The sequence below is a fragment of the Haplochromis burtoni genome, unplaced genomic scaffold (genome assembly GCF_018398535.1).
Source record: "Haplochromis burtoni strain Fernald_Lab_line unplaced genomic scaffold, NCSU_Asbu1 Contig_91, whole genome shotgun sequence".
Classification (NCBI taxonomy): domain Eukaryota; kingdom Metazoa; phylum Chordata; class Actinopteri; order Cichliformes; family Cichlidae; genus Haplochromis; species Haplochromis burtoni.
Window position 1 is genome coordinate 94307 of NW_024582452.1, and position 15865 is coordinate 110171.

The following is a 15865-nucleotide window of genomic DNA, read 5'->3' on the forward strand; positions in this document are numbered from 1 at the left end:
CTGGCTGCCTAAGTGCTGATCTGCACTCTCAAAAGTTTACTATCCAGGTAGTTTCACATCACTACTGTCTGTGAGCACTAGGCGGTTACTGCGGGTGTCCTGGAAAAATAGCATCAACGCAGCCATTTTGGATTGTTCAGAGAGTAAAATAGTGTAATGCAAACATCTTTGAAATCATGTGATAGTGCATGAGAACTATCTGACAGTTTATTCGATGTGCTAATGCTCCACAAGGCACCGCTCTGTGAGCGGTGTCGCTTGTTTCCAACGAAATAGTCCGACTGCGGTGGCACTTTACACTGCAGCTCGCAAACATTTGTTCCAGGTTTTATTTTTATCCAACAGCCAATCATGAGGCGAGTTAAGGTCGCGTCACGGAGGATGCATCCAATCGGCGCATGCGTCTCACGAACGAGCGTAGCTGGGAAAAGATGGCGGCGGGCTCCGATTTGCTGGGTGATGTTTTCTTGAGCACAGAGGTGGACGAAAAAGTAGTTAGTGACCTAGATGGATCCCTGGAGTCTGAACTAACAGAAACAAGGCGCGATAACACAACCGCTAGGGCCCCGTCTGCAGAAAATCATGGCGGAAACTCAGCTCTAGGTAGTAGTTTAAATGTTCAGGGTAGCAAAATGGGACTTTCACAACAAGAGCTTGCTAAAGCAGGTAAGATAGCTGCGCACTCCGGTTAGCTAACATTAGCTAATTTTGGTCACGTTACTCAGCTGGTTATAGCTTATTTGGCTTCACTTGTCTGTGTCCCGAAACTAAAGCGAATCGGAGAGTTGCTCGACACTCCTCTTGTTTTCATGTGTTTCCGCTGCTGCAGGGACAGGAGCGCAAGGAGGTGTCAGTAACAGTACGGGGTCCCTGGGTTCAAGCATGGATGGGGCAGCAGGGATCACATCGACGGCAGGACCGAGTGTGACAGCCACTCAGAGTCAGTCCAAGTCGGACGCAGCCAGCGGAGTTGTTATGGTTACACTAGATGCAACAGCTGGCGCTGGCAGACCTGGAGCGACCGATGCGCAAACACTGAATGGAGGTGCCGTGGTGATGAACTGTCAAATAACCGCAGGCGGACCCGCTGACAGCAACAACTCGCAGCCCGGTGCTGTCACACTCTTCAACAACGGACCTGTTTCTGTGAGCAAACCAAGCGCAGCAGGTCTGCCTGGAACACCTAGTACTATTATCCGAGCTACTTTGAACGCGCAAAATGTTGTGACTTCGTCTGTTATCTCGTCCCAGCCTTCTGTGAAAACTGTTCCCACAATCACGCTGGTGAGGCCACCTATGCAAACATCCATGAACCCTTCACAAAGTACAGGCAGTCCAACCACAGTTTTAACATCACCGTCTGTCAGTGTTACCAGCACAACTGGCTCTCCTGCTAGCAAAACTGACTGCCCAAAAGTTATCTTGCCTACTGGTGCCCACGTCGTGGCTTCAGTTGTTGCTACAGGGACGACAGCGACAGTGAGGAGTCCGACTGTTTTGCAGGGCTTGAGGACTTCAGTACCTTCAACAGTTGCTGCAACTCCTCCCGGTGGAATACGAACTATTGTTCCACAGGTGTTAGCTCCTCGACTCGCTCAGCCTCAACAAAACGCCCCAAATATCCAAAACATTCAGCTGCCTCCAGGTAATTGAGTTGTAAAGTCTGAGAGCATGTGGAAGATTATTATTAACTTTAACGGTTTCCCGAGATGCCTTTGCAGGCAATAGATGATTTGAAACACATTGTAGTAGCTTAGTAGCAACTTTAGAGGTGGCCAGGGTTCTGTAGCAGATTAAAAGCAGGATTCAGTGGAACTCAGCCAACACATTCTTCATATAGTTTATCAATGTAGCTGTCCATTCCAGTCTATTGATTCTTTTTAGTTTGTCTTGTCTGAGACGATTACATCCTATTATAATAGCACCAGCTGGATAAAATATACAGGATATCGCTCAAGCATTATGTGTGTTTGGATGCATGTGTTAAAATGTATTGATGCATGCTCAATAATGCATGTAAGGAAGTCCCAGAAAGTTGATTCCCTCTATCTGAATGCACTGTTTTCAGTGGGAGAAATATTTCATCACTTATCCAAGTGACTGACTGATAAAGTCACTTGAATGCATAATGAAACATTTCTCCGATTGATAATGCCACGTTCAAATGAACTGAATCAACTTTCTGGGATGCATGTGTTGAGTATGCAAAGTCTTCAGGTTAGCATTTTTGTCTCAGTTGTGAACTGTTATTTCAGGGTTTTGTAGAAGTGCAGTGATTCTATTTTGTGCTCAGTATAGCATAAAATAAAGAATTATTATATTAGAAAATGAATCCAGATCAAATACAGACCTAAAACAAACAACATCATTTTTGACAAATGCATCTATTTGCAATTTAGAATGGAAAATCCCCTTTGTGGCCTCTCTGTAGGATATAGTTCTTTGTTGTAGGCCACTGTATTAATGGCAGATTTCTTCCATGGCAGATTTAATTGCCCCTTGGGGATAAATAAAGTCTTCTGATTCTGATTCTGATTCCAAGGTATTCCCACTTTGTAGCCTTGCTGAAACACCTCTGGCCATTTATTTGGCCAGTCTTAGAATGTCTGTGTTATTATTATGTAGTAGAGTCATGTTGTCACCTCTTTAACAGACACTGTTGACATAAGGCTGTGGTGCATAGTATTACACTGCCATACAATAAAAATAAATTGGTGGCAAGAAGACATGTTATTTTGAGCAGAAACAAGAATGTTTTATGTTTTTTATTTAGGCTGCCATATAGACCCTGACTGATAATGTTTTTTTCTGGTAATATCAATTTTTTATAAATATAAAATTCCAATAATAATAAATATGGGTATACTGGCATACGTATTTAAGCATTTAAGAGTTATGTTGAGACAGGAAAATGGTGGGGTAATTGTTTATTAACTTTACTATTAGTTCTATTTACTTTGAAGACGCCGCTCATCCCTGCATCATTGATTGCTCTGCTCTTTTGCAGACAGAGTTTTGTAAAGACTGAAATGGGGCTGTTCTTCTGTATAAACTATTCCTTTATTGCCCCAAGTCTCTCTCTCCTGCATTATACTCCTAACAAAATAAATGTTTTAATATTGTCACATATGTCAGTCAGACTCTGCTAACATGCTTGTGGCTCTTTTTGGTTTGACAAGTTGCTGAGTGGCTTAGGACTAAATAGGGCTCACTATTGATGCATACATGCGTGCATACATCCTTTTTTTTGGTGACTCATTGGGACAGGAAGATAATGACCTTTTAATATTTTAACTCCTTGGATATTTGGCACGTACAGGAATGGTCTTGGTTCGCAGTGAGAGTGGGCAACTGCTGATGATTCCCCAGCAGGCTTTGGCTCAAATGCAAGCTCAGTCGCAGTCACAAAGCGCCATGACTCCACGACCTCCAGCTCCCACAAGCACTCCACCTGTCCAGATCACATCCCTACAGGTACAGATCTGCTAGATACAGTCAAACGCAGAAAATATGACTCAGATACCTGTACAGTTCTGTAAGCCTTCTGTAACAGTTGGTTCTCAGACTTTTTCTCAGAACCCAAAAAAGGTAATTCCTCCCAATTCACATTTGATTTATTAGTCTTTGACAGTAAAAGAGTACAAGTGAATTTTTACTGAAATAAAGTTCAGTCTGGCAAAACCAGTAAACTTGTTTATATTCCCAACATCAGTTATATTAATTCAAATTAGTTGTCTTTTATTGATTTTTTTTTTTCTTCTCTGGTCATCCACATCCCATCTACAGTGACTCATAGACATATTCAATGCTGTCTATACCAGTAACATTAACATATCATTTTTAAAGCTACATATACATAAATATGTTCCTTTTTATCTGGTTTTCACAGTGATAACTTATGCTAAACACATAACCTGGTTGGAAGCAGGCCGTGCTCAGGGTTTTTAATTTAAAGTCACCTGTAAATTGTCACATTTTCACTGAATTTTCACTAAAGTGATTTTCAGTCCCCTTATCAGGCTTTGGGACAGTACCATTTAATGTTTAAATGTGTCCAGTTGAAAGTTTCAGAGCTCTAACATGCAGCTGTCATTTTAGAACTAAGCAGGACTGAGAGTGCACTCGGCATTAAAATGATTAACTCAAATAGAAATGTTTATTTTACACCTCAGTGCGCTAAATCCCGAGATTAATAATTTTCTGCTGCATTAATTTCCTATCTTACTTGTAATGGGGTTGCATTTTCCTTTCTTTTATATTGCATGTTAAATTTTTATGCTCTTTATAGATTTTTATCACGTTTTATCGTCATCTGATCGAAGTAGGCGGCACTCGTGATGCGTAAAATGCCCCCTTTTTTTGTGAGCGTCCACAGAGCCTGAGGCAGAAAGCCTGCGTTAACACTGGAAGTAGATAACCACTGAAGTGATACCCATTCACTTCTAGCAGGGGTTGTAGTTTTTGACATGCCAGGTAATGCAAAGAAAGCTGTGCTGAACTTCTTTCACATTACACCTCTCTTGTAACTTCAAAGTAAGGATAAACTTAATCACTATTTTACTTTCTGTTTATAATTAAGTTTTGGTTACTGCTTCAACATAAATACTGTGCCTCTGCTTGGTAAACATTTACAAAACAAGTATTTCTGATTTAATTTTCATTCCACAGAGTAACTGTTGCATCCAACTTAAAAACATATACTATATACTACTACTAATATGTAACTTTTTGAATATTTTCTGATTTTTGTTATTTATTTATTTATTATTAAGCAATATAGCATGTGTCCGAAAAACCCTTGCTGCTCCACTGTCTGCCAAAAGCGTAACATCTTCTTTTATATGTCCTTGCAGGCACCAGGTGCACCACTGCTGGCTCGTCCTGTTACTCCCACCACCATTATTAAACAGTGTTCCACAGTTCAGACCACTGTGACAGCTACCACCGCACTACAGAGGCCTCCTGTTCTGCAGGTAAACTCTCACTATATTTAAATCAAATGATTCATTTCCATAACACCAAGTGTAACCCATAGGCTCAGTTTGCATTTTCCCCCTATGCTCTTGCGGTTTACCTGGGGAAGCTTTGTTTTTTCATAATGGATTAAGTTAAACATCCTGGCCTGGTTTGAACCCAGGCATTGCATACGCTTGTCCAGAGCGAAGCTGTGTAAAACATTATTAAAATAGGAATAGAATCACCTGTAAATCAAATGATCAAATTTCAAAAAGTTTTTTTTTTTTTTTAGAAAAATGTATAGATCTGAGACCCTACAATAGACTAAAACCAAGGGAAAGAGTATCTTAAAAAGTTTTCTTAAATTGCCCCTGTAGATGCACTTATGAACTGTAGTTTTTAAAGCTTTTCCAATCTCATGCTCATGTGATTTTTCACTACAGAATCATCTCTGTTTTTAATGTAGGTCTGCCTAACAGCCCAAACATAACATCTATTCAGTGCTGGATTTTGGCCTCATTCCTTGTGTGAAGAGATTTTTCCAAGTTCTCTGAACCTTGAATGGTTTCATGTAATTTTGGTCGTAAACTCCTGTGTAGTTTTTGAATCATTCCCAATTTGTTTTCAACAGTTCCTACATATAGCCATACCCAGGCATCTTTCCAATCATCTTTAACATTAAGGAATTTTTTTTAGGAAAAAAAACAAACAAATCTCATTGTCATTGTTTCTCATACCCCCTTGTGACCTGGATTAAAACCACTACTCTCTCATCTTCCACATCTGGACAAGTGGTCCTCACTATGATCTCGGTCACATCCTGTTTCCATTAATCTCACACAGTTGACCCAAATTAGTCTAACTCATGCTGCTACTTACATGACATTTGCTTCAGTTAGAATTGCCAGCGGTGTGTCTGAAGTGTCTGCAGAGTGTTGTTATTCGAAATGAATTACACTTCATAATTTTTCTATTTGTCAGGGAATGTGTGCCTGTTACTGTACACCTGCTGAGAACAGCTGTGCAGAAGGTTCTTGGTATATGAGAATATTAAAGTAAGACTCTTATTACTGTTGCTCAAGTAAAAGCTGAATGTATCCTCCATGAACTCGTTAAGACTGATTTCCTACTGTGAGATGGTTTTTAAAAAAACAAGCACAGAATCTGTTTCATAGATTATATGGTCAATTTTTCTGCCAAACGGTGGCATGAAAGGATGGGATTTTGCAACAAGGTCAACACAGTTGTTTTCAGTTCCTCTCTGGCTGGCTTGTTTGCTCACTTTTAAAAACATTGCTGCTTCTATTCATCTTTTTTGTCCTTATTGCCATGGAAATTCCTTAAATATATTTTTGCTAAACCTTGTTAGTTTTTTTTTCCCAGATCATGCTTTTAGAGTAAGCTCTAAAGCGTTTGTGTATATAAAAAGTAAAATTCATAGAACACCAGTGTTATGTGAAAAAAAGGAAATGCACTGTTCAACAGGCCTGCTCGTGTTAAAGCTGTTTCTGACCTCATCATTTTTCTTGGGTCTAATTTCAAGTGCATATTCACTGACACATACAGAACACCATCATGCTGGGAGGGGTTGCTACCACCGCAGGACAGCCGCTAGGAACCGCCACCACAGTGCAGCCCGGATCCGCCTCCACAGCAGTAGCACAGAGGGTGGGGCCCGTTGGAGCTACTGCAACCCCTGTCACTCCGACACCTGTCACAGCTGTAAGAGAGAATTGCTAACCATGATTGATGAACAGCAAAAAATACCTTTTTCCCTACACCCTATTTAATGTTTTTTTTTCATGTATTATGTAAATATTTGAGAGAAAATATTTGTGTGTGCTTGCAGGAGACGCTGGAGAATGTGAAAAAATGTAGAAATTTTCTGTCGACACTGATCAAGCTGGCATCCAGCGGGAAACAGTCGTCTGAGACCACAGCCAATGTTAAGGAGCTCGTCAAGAACCTACTGGTACTTCTCTCTCCCTCTTACCTTCTCTGGGTTGACACTTAATCTTTCTCCTGGTGAAATTCCTTCAAAGTTTATTTATGTATGATGTATTCTCATCCATCATGTTTTTTTTTTTCTCTTTTCCTTGTAACAGGAAGCAAAGATAGAGCCAGAAGATTTTACCAGTAGGTTATACCAGGAGCTCAACTCATCACCGCAGCCATACCTTGTACCTTTTCTCAAGGTGAGATTAGTGACACACCTGCAGACAAAACCAAAGTTATTACATTGTTCTGTAACTTTGGGACTTACATTTGAACACTGTATTACTCACAAACTTAAAAGCCATCAAGACTCTTGTCTTTGATTAGAGAATTTTCTCACATTATTGCACATCTTGTCCATTGGCTATGTTTAGGATCTGCCCACAGATTTTCAATAATGGTTCTGAGGCATGCTTAGGATCACTGCAGCATTTTTGCTTAAATTGATTAATATTTCATGGAAACCTTATTTCTAGCCTCAAAGCAGAATATTTTCCCCCTTAACAGTTTACTCAGTGTTGTCAATTGTTATCATGTGATTTTGGGCTGAAAGCTGATAATGTAGATGCTCCACAATATAAAGGTAAGCTCCTTTGTGGTCACATGGGACTTTAATTTGCATTCCTGCCAAACAAATGCAACTTTATCTGAAGGTTGTGTTGGTCTTCACCTTGACCAATTTTTTAACAGCATTTTGGAAAGTAAAATTTGCAAGCCATCTTTTACCTGTTTTGTAGGCAGCAGTTAACGCTAATCCTAAAATTCACTGTATCAAAAAGAAGCCAGTGGTTGGTGACTTCTACTGCTAGGTGTGCATTCGCACACATGTACCACTCCATGACAGAGATTAGAGTGCAGGTGAGCGGAGGATTTGCAGCCTTAATCAGGACCAGGCCAAAAGCTATAGCAATTTGTCACACATGGACTTAAATGCTACTGAAAAACTAGAGGAAATATCTGCTCTGCTGGCTGACATGGTGATGTAGTAGCCAGACAGGTAGCTTTAAAAATCTAGAAAGGATGGGGCAAATTTATTCTCTCTGCATTTCTCTTTCATAATCAAATCAATAAAGCTATTTCATAATATTTAAAAATCTCTAAAGCATGTTGTTTCATATAGCTTCTGCAATAGTTTCTTGTTGAAAAGTCAAAGAACAGAAATGAAAAAGAAAAAAACTTTTCTGAACTCCACTTACATAATGAACTTCACTTACATCATAAACTAAATTCTATGCACTGCAGTTTCTTTAGAGTACTATGTGATGTGTAGAAATGATAGAAATTTAATCATTTATCACTAAGAGCTGCTTCTGTTAGATTTCTTTCTATTATATTCTTTACTTATCCAGGTAAAAACCTCTCTTTTTAAAGAGTACTCTGGCCAAGACTCCAGCACAATAACCACAACTAACTGACTCATTCACATTATGAACTGAATACATACACACTTCATTCATTCTGACTGTAGAGAAGTCTTCCAGCGCTGCGCCAGATGACCCCAGATTCAGAGGCCTTCATCCAACAAAGCCTGCTGCCTCAGCTGAGCCCTCAGCCTGCAGCAGCAGCCTCCACAGCACTCACTGCTGTGGTGCTGCGACCTCCTCTCTCCACCACCATCACTACAACCACCAGCCCTGCCACAACCAAAACCACAGTTATCAGCCTTACACAGACGCCTCACAGTAAACCGGGACTGGTAATGTTTTGGGTTTTTTTGCTATTACGTGTATCGGAATATATTGATGAACATGTATGAACAAGTGGACGCTTCTGAATATATGCCTGTCTCTACTTCTTTCATTTGTGTGCTTTCTTTTAGGTTTCTCATTCTTAGTCTTTTTCTGAATGTGCACAGATAGTACCCCAGCAACAGGGGACCATTGTGAGGCCACCGGTGACGCTGGCTCAGTCTGCCGTGGTAACACTGAGAGGACAAGCTCACAGTCGCATCATCGTGGGCCAGCCACAGGTTATCAAACAGCTACAAACAAGTGGGTCATATTAATATTTGTTTAATGCTTAACTGATATTTATTACTGGTTTATCACTGATCAATGTACAGTTAGTTTCAATGTTCAGTCTCAGTGTTGTATTTCATTACTTTAGTACCTCATACAGTTTCAAATGGATATCCATGAAAACATCCCCATGGTCCACTAATGCAATAGCATCACTAAAATCCACTAAATTGCAGCTGTTTTGCTTCAGTTTAGCTTCTTTCTTTAATGCATTTAACACGTCTATGGAAGCGCTACCACCTTGTGGCTACTGTTTGTAATTGCAAGACACAAAGTCCAAAGTGCGTGCTCTAATAGTTTTAGGTGCAGCTGCCTTTCATTAGTCTAAATTCACTACAGAAAACCTGTTTTTGCTCCTGTTTATGATTTTTAGTACCAGCAGTGAAGCAGACATTGGCTCCAGCACCCAAAGGAATACAAGCTTTCAGTCAGCCTTCCTTCGGTGCAGCTCAGAAGAACAAGCTGAAGGAAGGAGGAGGCACTTTCAGGTACGAGAGACCAAAAAAAAAAAGAAATCCAACTCACTGTTAAATACCAGTATCTGTATATGCGTTCACAGATAATTAAGTATCCATAGAAACTAGAGATGGCACGATACCACTTTTTTATGTCCGATACCGATACCGATATCATAAATTTGGATATCTGCCGATACCGATATGAATCCGATATAGTGTTTTTTAATCAACAAAACTGTTTTTTTAAAATATCTTGCTGCATTTTGCAAGTCTGCAAGTTCATACTCAAGTTTAAAACAACAACTACACTAAAGCTATTCTGTTATACCTGTATACAAAAAAAAATTTCATAGTTCAGCAATACTGATCAATCTAATAAACTTAACCTACACCATCCTCCCTATTCTGGTATTTTAAAGAGTACTTAGCGTAAATATTAAGCAACCTAACTAATAGGGTTCCAACTCCCAGCAACAACAAAAATAAATAAATAAAAAATAGGGAACCACCCCTCACGCTCCACCTCATGATGCTTAATCGACGTAATCAACCTTAATTTGATGCAGTGTGAAAAAAATGCACAGAAATCAATTATTTTTCAAGAAATATTAAATAGATTCAACATCTTTCTTCAACAAAATTGCAGACTGCACAGATGGTACCTTCCCAAAGGAAAAAGTACTATAGCTTACTAGGGTATATATATTAGACTTAATAGTCACTATATACAGTAATTGACTTCTATTCATTTTACATCAAATTAAAACTTTGGGTGTCAGATAATTATTTATTAAAAGCTAGACATTTTAAATGAGAATAAGAAAGAAAAGTATGTCTTTGTGCCCCCTTTTCCCGTTAATGCCCTATCGGCCCCCCTGGCTAAACTTTGCTAGATCCGCCCCTGCACAGTTACCAGCCGTCAGCTACGTAGAAAACGATCCTGGTGTAGAAAGTAATATTAAATAAATTTAACAACAGCTTATCAAGCTTAAACGTGCTGCTGTTGTTCAGCCGCTGGTTTCCTCTTTCTGGCGCAAAGTGGACCAAAAACAAACAAGAGAGACTCGCGACAGAAAAGCCGATCAGCTGATCATTAGCAGTTTCACGATTGAAGTAGCAGCCGGAGAGCGAGAGGCAGTCGCTCGTTAAGCTTAACGCAGGAATGCTTTACAAACATTCAGAGATGGACTTACACACTTGCTTTACTTCTCTCGGGGATAACTTTGTCGGAGATGAAATGCCAGGTTGCTAGCGAAGCTCCAAATGCTATCCAGACCACCGACAGGTCCCGCATGCCACAGCCCTCTATCACGTGATGCATACTGCTCCGACGTGCTAACGTTCTGAGGTGAGTTACGGCGTATGTGAGGTGCTTTCGTGATATTTAATGGATCGGATTACATTTTTTATTTTTCTCCGATATCCGATCCAGTAATTTAGGTCAGTATCGGACCGATACCGATACGTAATATCGGATCGGTCCATCTCTAATAGAAACTTACGTGATGTCATAACTTTTTATGTGCCAACCGTAAGATAAATTGATGCAGTTTATTGCTGTTGTTACTTTTATCTTAAAGTTTACCTGTCATACTGACTTCCAGCACCATATTTTCAGTCTTGGCCTCTATTAGAGTAGCTTTTCACAATTCAGAACTGAATTTATTTACTTTATTATCCTTTGTGCAGCTCCTTAGTTCATTAACTGTGTTAAACAAGTGCTTCCAATTGGTTGCCTCATGAATAGAAGGTTATAATTACAGGTGATTGGGACCACAGCCAGAGCTGTACACCTGTGATACTCATATTAAGGATAACACCTCTCTTTGTCATCATACAGTGCCAAGTACTCTGTGTGTGTTGTGTTGGTTTTTTTTAATGTTGTATTTATTCTGTATAAATGTGCTTAAGACACAAAAAGTAAGAAAACTGTTTTTGTCTCTTCTCCAGGGACGATGACGATATCAACGATGTGGCCTCAATGGCAGGAGTCAACTTGTCAGAAGAGAGTGCCCGTATCTTAGCAACCAACTCCGAGCTTGTTGGCATGGTGACTCGTTCCTGTAAGGACGAGACCTTCCTTTCCACCTCTTTACTCACCCGGATAGTTCTGGACATTGGTGAGAGATGTACACTGTCGAGAAAATGCACAGCATGTTCCTCAGTATGCTGACACCGTCTAAAGCTTTATCCATACTCACTCCTGTTGCGACAGGTAAGAAGTTCAGTGTCAGTGAGTTGGGCACAGATGTGATCAACTACATTTCCCATGCCACACAGCAACGCCTGCAAGACATACTGGAAAAGGTGTCGCATGTTGCACAGCAGAAGAACTTGACTTTTAAGGTGATAATTGATTGCAATTGTAGAGTAGGGGAGACCCACTCACTACTGTGTTTTAAGATCTCTTGTTTCATTTTCCTGTCTGTCCTCGCTTTTCATGCCAACTCCAGGAAGATGAACAGTATGAGCAGGCGAGCGATGTGCGAACCCAGCTCAAATTCTTTGAGCAGCTGGATCAAATGGAGAAGCAAAGGAAGGAAGAGCAGGAGAGAGAGATCCTCTTGAAAGCTGCCAAGGTAACAGCATTCGAACAAGGACACACGGTATCACTGACAGAAACAATCTTGTATGCATAATTATACAGAGAAGGCAAGTGAGTGCTCTTGGGTCATTGTCATTAATATACATTTTCCCTGCCATCACCAAATGCCAGACATGGAAACTGAGAGAGTGAATGAATAAAACAAGTCATTTAATAAATTCTACATATCCTTTTTGAAATATTAAAATGTCCTCGATATTATTTCAGTCTCGGTCACGGCAAGAAGACCCGGAGCAACTCCGACTGAAACAGAAGGCCAAAGAAGTAAGTATATGCTAAAATAATATCCTGGGTGATTGCTTTCTTTTTGAAGCATTGTTATGAGTTTGCCTGTACGTTGAATGTATGTGTTACTACTTGTATTTCAGATGCAGCAGCAGGAGCTGGCTCAAATCAGGCAGAGAGAAGCCAACCTAACAGCGCTGGCAGCAATCGGCCCAAGGAAAAAGCGGAAAATGGACTCACCGGGTAGAGGTGCCAATGCAGAGGTGAGGTGTGATTAACCCAAAGTAGGGATGTGCTTATTTTGAAGTTTTCTGGATTCACAAAAGCAGTTGATGAAAAATTGAATGTCCTTGCTTTGTTTCACCCTCCAGGGATCAGGGTCGTGTCCCTCTCAGACTGGAGGCTCAGGTGGAACAGGCTCCAGACAGTTTATGCGACAGCGCATCACTAGAGTCAACCTCAGGGACCTGCTCTTCTGTCTGGAGAATGAAAGAGGAACCAGTCACTCACACCTGCTCTATAAAGGCTTCCTCAAATAGCACCCGCATTAAAATGACTAGTTTCACTCAGTGGCATTAAGGAGGCAGAGTGGACCATCGGCTCCGACCCTTCCTGCCGGTACTTCCTTTGATCACCCACTGTTGAATTATGAGGCATCTGTCTGTGGGAGTCATGCTGAAGAGACCTTGGCTTTCAAAAGCCTCTTAAAGAAAAGGACTTTTGTATTTTCAGTGGAGAAATGGAGCAAATATTGGAACTTGGCCCTGAATTCAGTGCGCCTCTCAGCTCTGCAGTTACAACCAACCACACTCGATGAAGATGCACTGCCTCATGCTACACAAAAGAACAATGTCTTTACCAAACCGAACACTTCAGATTTAAAACGTGTGTCAGTGGCGTCTGTGCTGTAGCAGCAAATCTCTTTGAAGTGCTTGGCAGACACTCTTGTTTATTTAAGTCGTTAACAGAGATTTTAATTTATCGTACATTTATACTATATTTTAGCAATGCCTGTGGATCGTTTTACAGAGATTAATCTTAACCGGTCTTATCATCTGCTGAGTTGCCTTCTTAACAGTTTAAGCCATATGGATTAGAATGTGTTGATCAAGGAATTTTATATATCCAACACTTCTCTCCAGATTTGTAGAATGAGAGGATTTTTTAGGGATACAGTTGTTGTTGTTGGTTGGCTGTTGTTTTGTTTTATTTCTTTTTTATCTTTGTCTGTGATTGGAATCAATGATATTTTATGTGTCATGTATTGTGTGCAGTGTAGAGGTGGTATTAGAGCTCACTGTCATAGGATTTCTGATTTATGGTGAGAGTTCTTGCACAAATTTTGAAGTCTTTTTAATTAGGGTCTTGTATTTTCTACAGAGAATTTAAATACTTTATGTCGCTCGTCAGTAATTAAAAGCAACTAGGTAAGATGTACTCATAAGGTATCGTGACTCCACCCTTTACCTGTCAGCTTTACCTGACTTAAATTTGTGCCATCTCCTTTTAAACCTCTGGAGCGCTCCACCACATACAAGCCTAGAGATCGGTTGGCAACCATCTGGTAATCGCCAGTCAGAAGGGGGAAATGCGCATTTTTCCAACCAGTTGCAAGTAGTTACTGTAGGTTGCTGGCAACTACTGTGAAATAAATTTCTTATGGTCCATTCAGGCAGCAGTTAGGCTGGTCAGTGACCCTTGGTAACCACTTGTTGCCAGGGAAAAGGATGTATTCTGCCAATGATTGGTGAATGTTTGCTTGAGGTTGTTGCTGTTTCTAATGTGAAGTTGGTTCCCTAGAAGTATATGGTGCTGCACTGAACATCTCCTTGCAGTTGCTAGCAGGTTGCCACCGTCATCTGTAGTTTGTCTGAACAACAGAATGTGACTTCTGTTGCACTTGTGCATGTAGAAATGATAAACAAAGCATACTGAGGGTATACGCTGTTATGGGTGGAGCTGCAAAACTTTGACTGCAACTGTTTAGTACTGAGATTTCCTTTCCCATCTCCAGCTGCTAGTAGCGTTAATACATTTCTTCACTGATGTCAGTATGACATTTACGTCAAGAACTGAATCACAGTGAAAATCCTCTCCAAAGAAATTGTTATTCATCACAGTGTGATTGCAGTCATCGGTGTAAACTTTTAGCGGCAGATTTTCTGCAGTGGAAGCGAGCTCACGGTCCACATATTTAGAAGAGCAGAGAAAAATGAAAAATTTAAATTCTGAAAACAAAAATGGTAATTTTACTCCTTTTCTTGAAAATTGTCGCAAATAAATAAGCCGGGTTTTGTTTGTTTTTGTTTTTTATGATGCCTTTATTTAATATCACCCACAGAACTAAAGACTTACCAAGTAAGACTAGGTTGTTATGATTTTGGAAATGAAATGGCTCTTAATAATTTAACATAGCCAGGTTGGGGGTATTTTTACTGTAATGTGATTTTTAAAGTCAATTTTAAAATCGATTCTAATATTATTACTAATTTCAGCGATTTAAGTGAATTACATTTTTTTCAATAAGTTGAATGTCCACACTTTTTTTTATTTATGAATGATAGAGGTTATTTTGGGTAAACGTGAAATGCAGAGCAACAACTGCACTTTGACAGATCAGTTTTCTAAAACTAATCAATCAAATGAACATACCTTCTATAAATTGTTTATATTTTTGTGCACATACTAATTTTTGTCTTTATACCTTTAGCATTTTATGACAAGATGTTTATCAGCAAGTTTTATTACTGTATATACTTAAGTTGCTCTTTGTAGATTTACTTGACAATTTTGAATTACGAAAAAATGTCTTATTTTTCTTGTACAATTATGTGACAAAAGGAGACAAAAATATTATGCTTTCTTGCCAATATCTTGTAAAATTTGCACAGCTACTTGTTTATATGTAAATAGAGGATTTTCAAACAAAAAGGTTTTTAATTGCTATTTTATAATGGATTGAGAGAAAAAGTTCTCCAAATAAAACATAAACAACTATTTCTGTCTTAATGGTCTTAATTTCTGACAGGTTCACAATGTGGAATTGGAATTCAGACATTTTCAGTCCCATTACCAAAGAGGCATAAAATCAAGCCCCTATCCAAATTTGAAAACATTAGCAACCCTCTGCTGATTCAAGACTGCAGACTTCCAAATCTTCTCTGGCATTAACGTCAGCACAAACACTGGTGCTGGGAGCTTCGTGGTCAAGTCCTAATGAAGTTAGAAGGTGGACTGTTTCATTGTCTGATTGTAATTCATAATATTGATTTGACAAACTACATTATGTCTTGTCCAATCATAACATCTGAATTTTCCATCTTCTGGGTGTGAAAGTGTACAGCTCATAGTAAATAGCTTTCAAACTATTCAGATACATCAAAGAAGTAGACCATGAAGTAGAAATTATAAAATACGTGCTCAACTCAAGAAGGAGCTTTTATATTTCTAAAATGATTCCTCACAGTGCTTTTTGTTCATGCTTTTCAATAGGTAGGAAAATGTCCTCTCAGAAAAAGACAAATGTGATGTAAAAGGATAACATGCCTTTAGTGGTTTCTCTCTTTCCACGTTAAAAAAATTCTAATATTCTGCACCCATTAGGCACA

General features: G+C 39.5%; 1 protein-coding gene across 1 annotated transcript; it reads left to right on the forward strand.

Annotated features, from left to right (window-relative positions):
- Positions 1 to 384: 384 nt before the first annotated feature.
- Positions 385 to 15254, forward strand: LOC102290589 (transcription initiation factor TFIID subunit 4). Its single transcript, XM_005926151.3, has 16 exons — positions 385 to 666; positions 830 to 1645; positions 3320 to 3474; positions 4854 to 4973; positions 6523 to 6678; positions 6806 to 6928; positions 7062 to 7151; positions 8420 to 8647; positions 8807 to 8942; positions 9343 to 9457; positions 11378 to 11547; positions 11643 to 11773; positions 11881 to 12006; positions 12240 to 12296; positions 12401 to 12520; positions 12629 to 15254. The coding sequence occupies exons 1-16, from the start codon at positions 399 to 401 to the stop codon at positions 12794 to 12796; spliced, it is 2979 nt and encodes a 992-aa protein (XP_005926213.1). The 5' UTR covers positions 385 to 398; the 3' UTR covers positions 12797 to 15254.
- Positions 15255 to 15865: the final 611 nt, after the last annotated feature.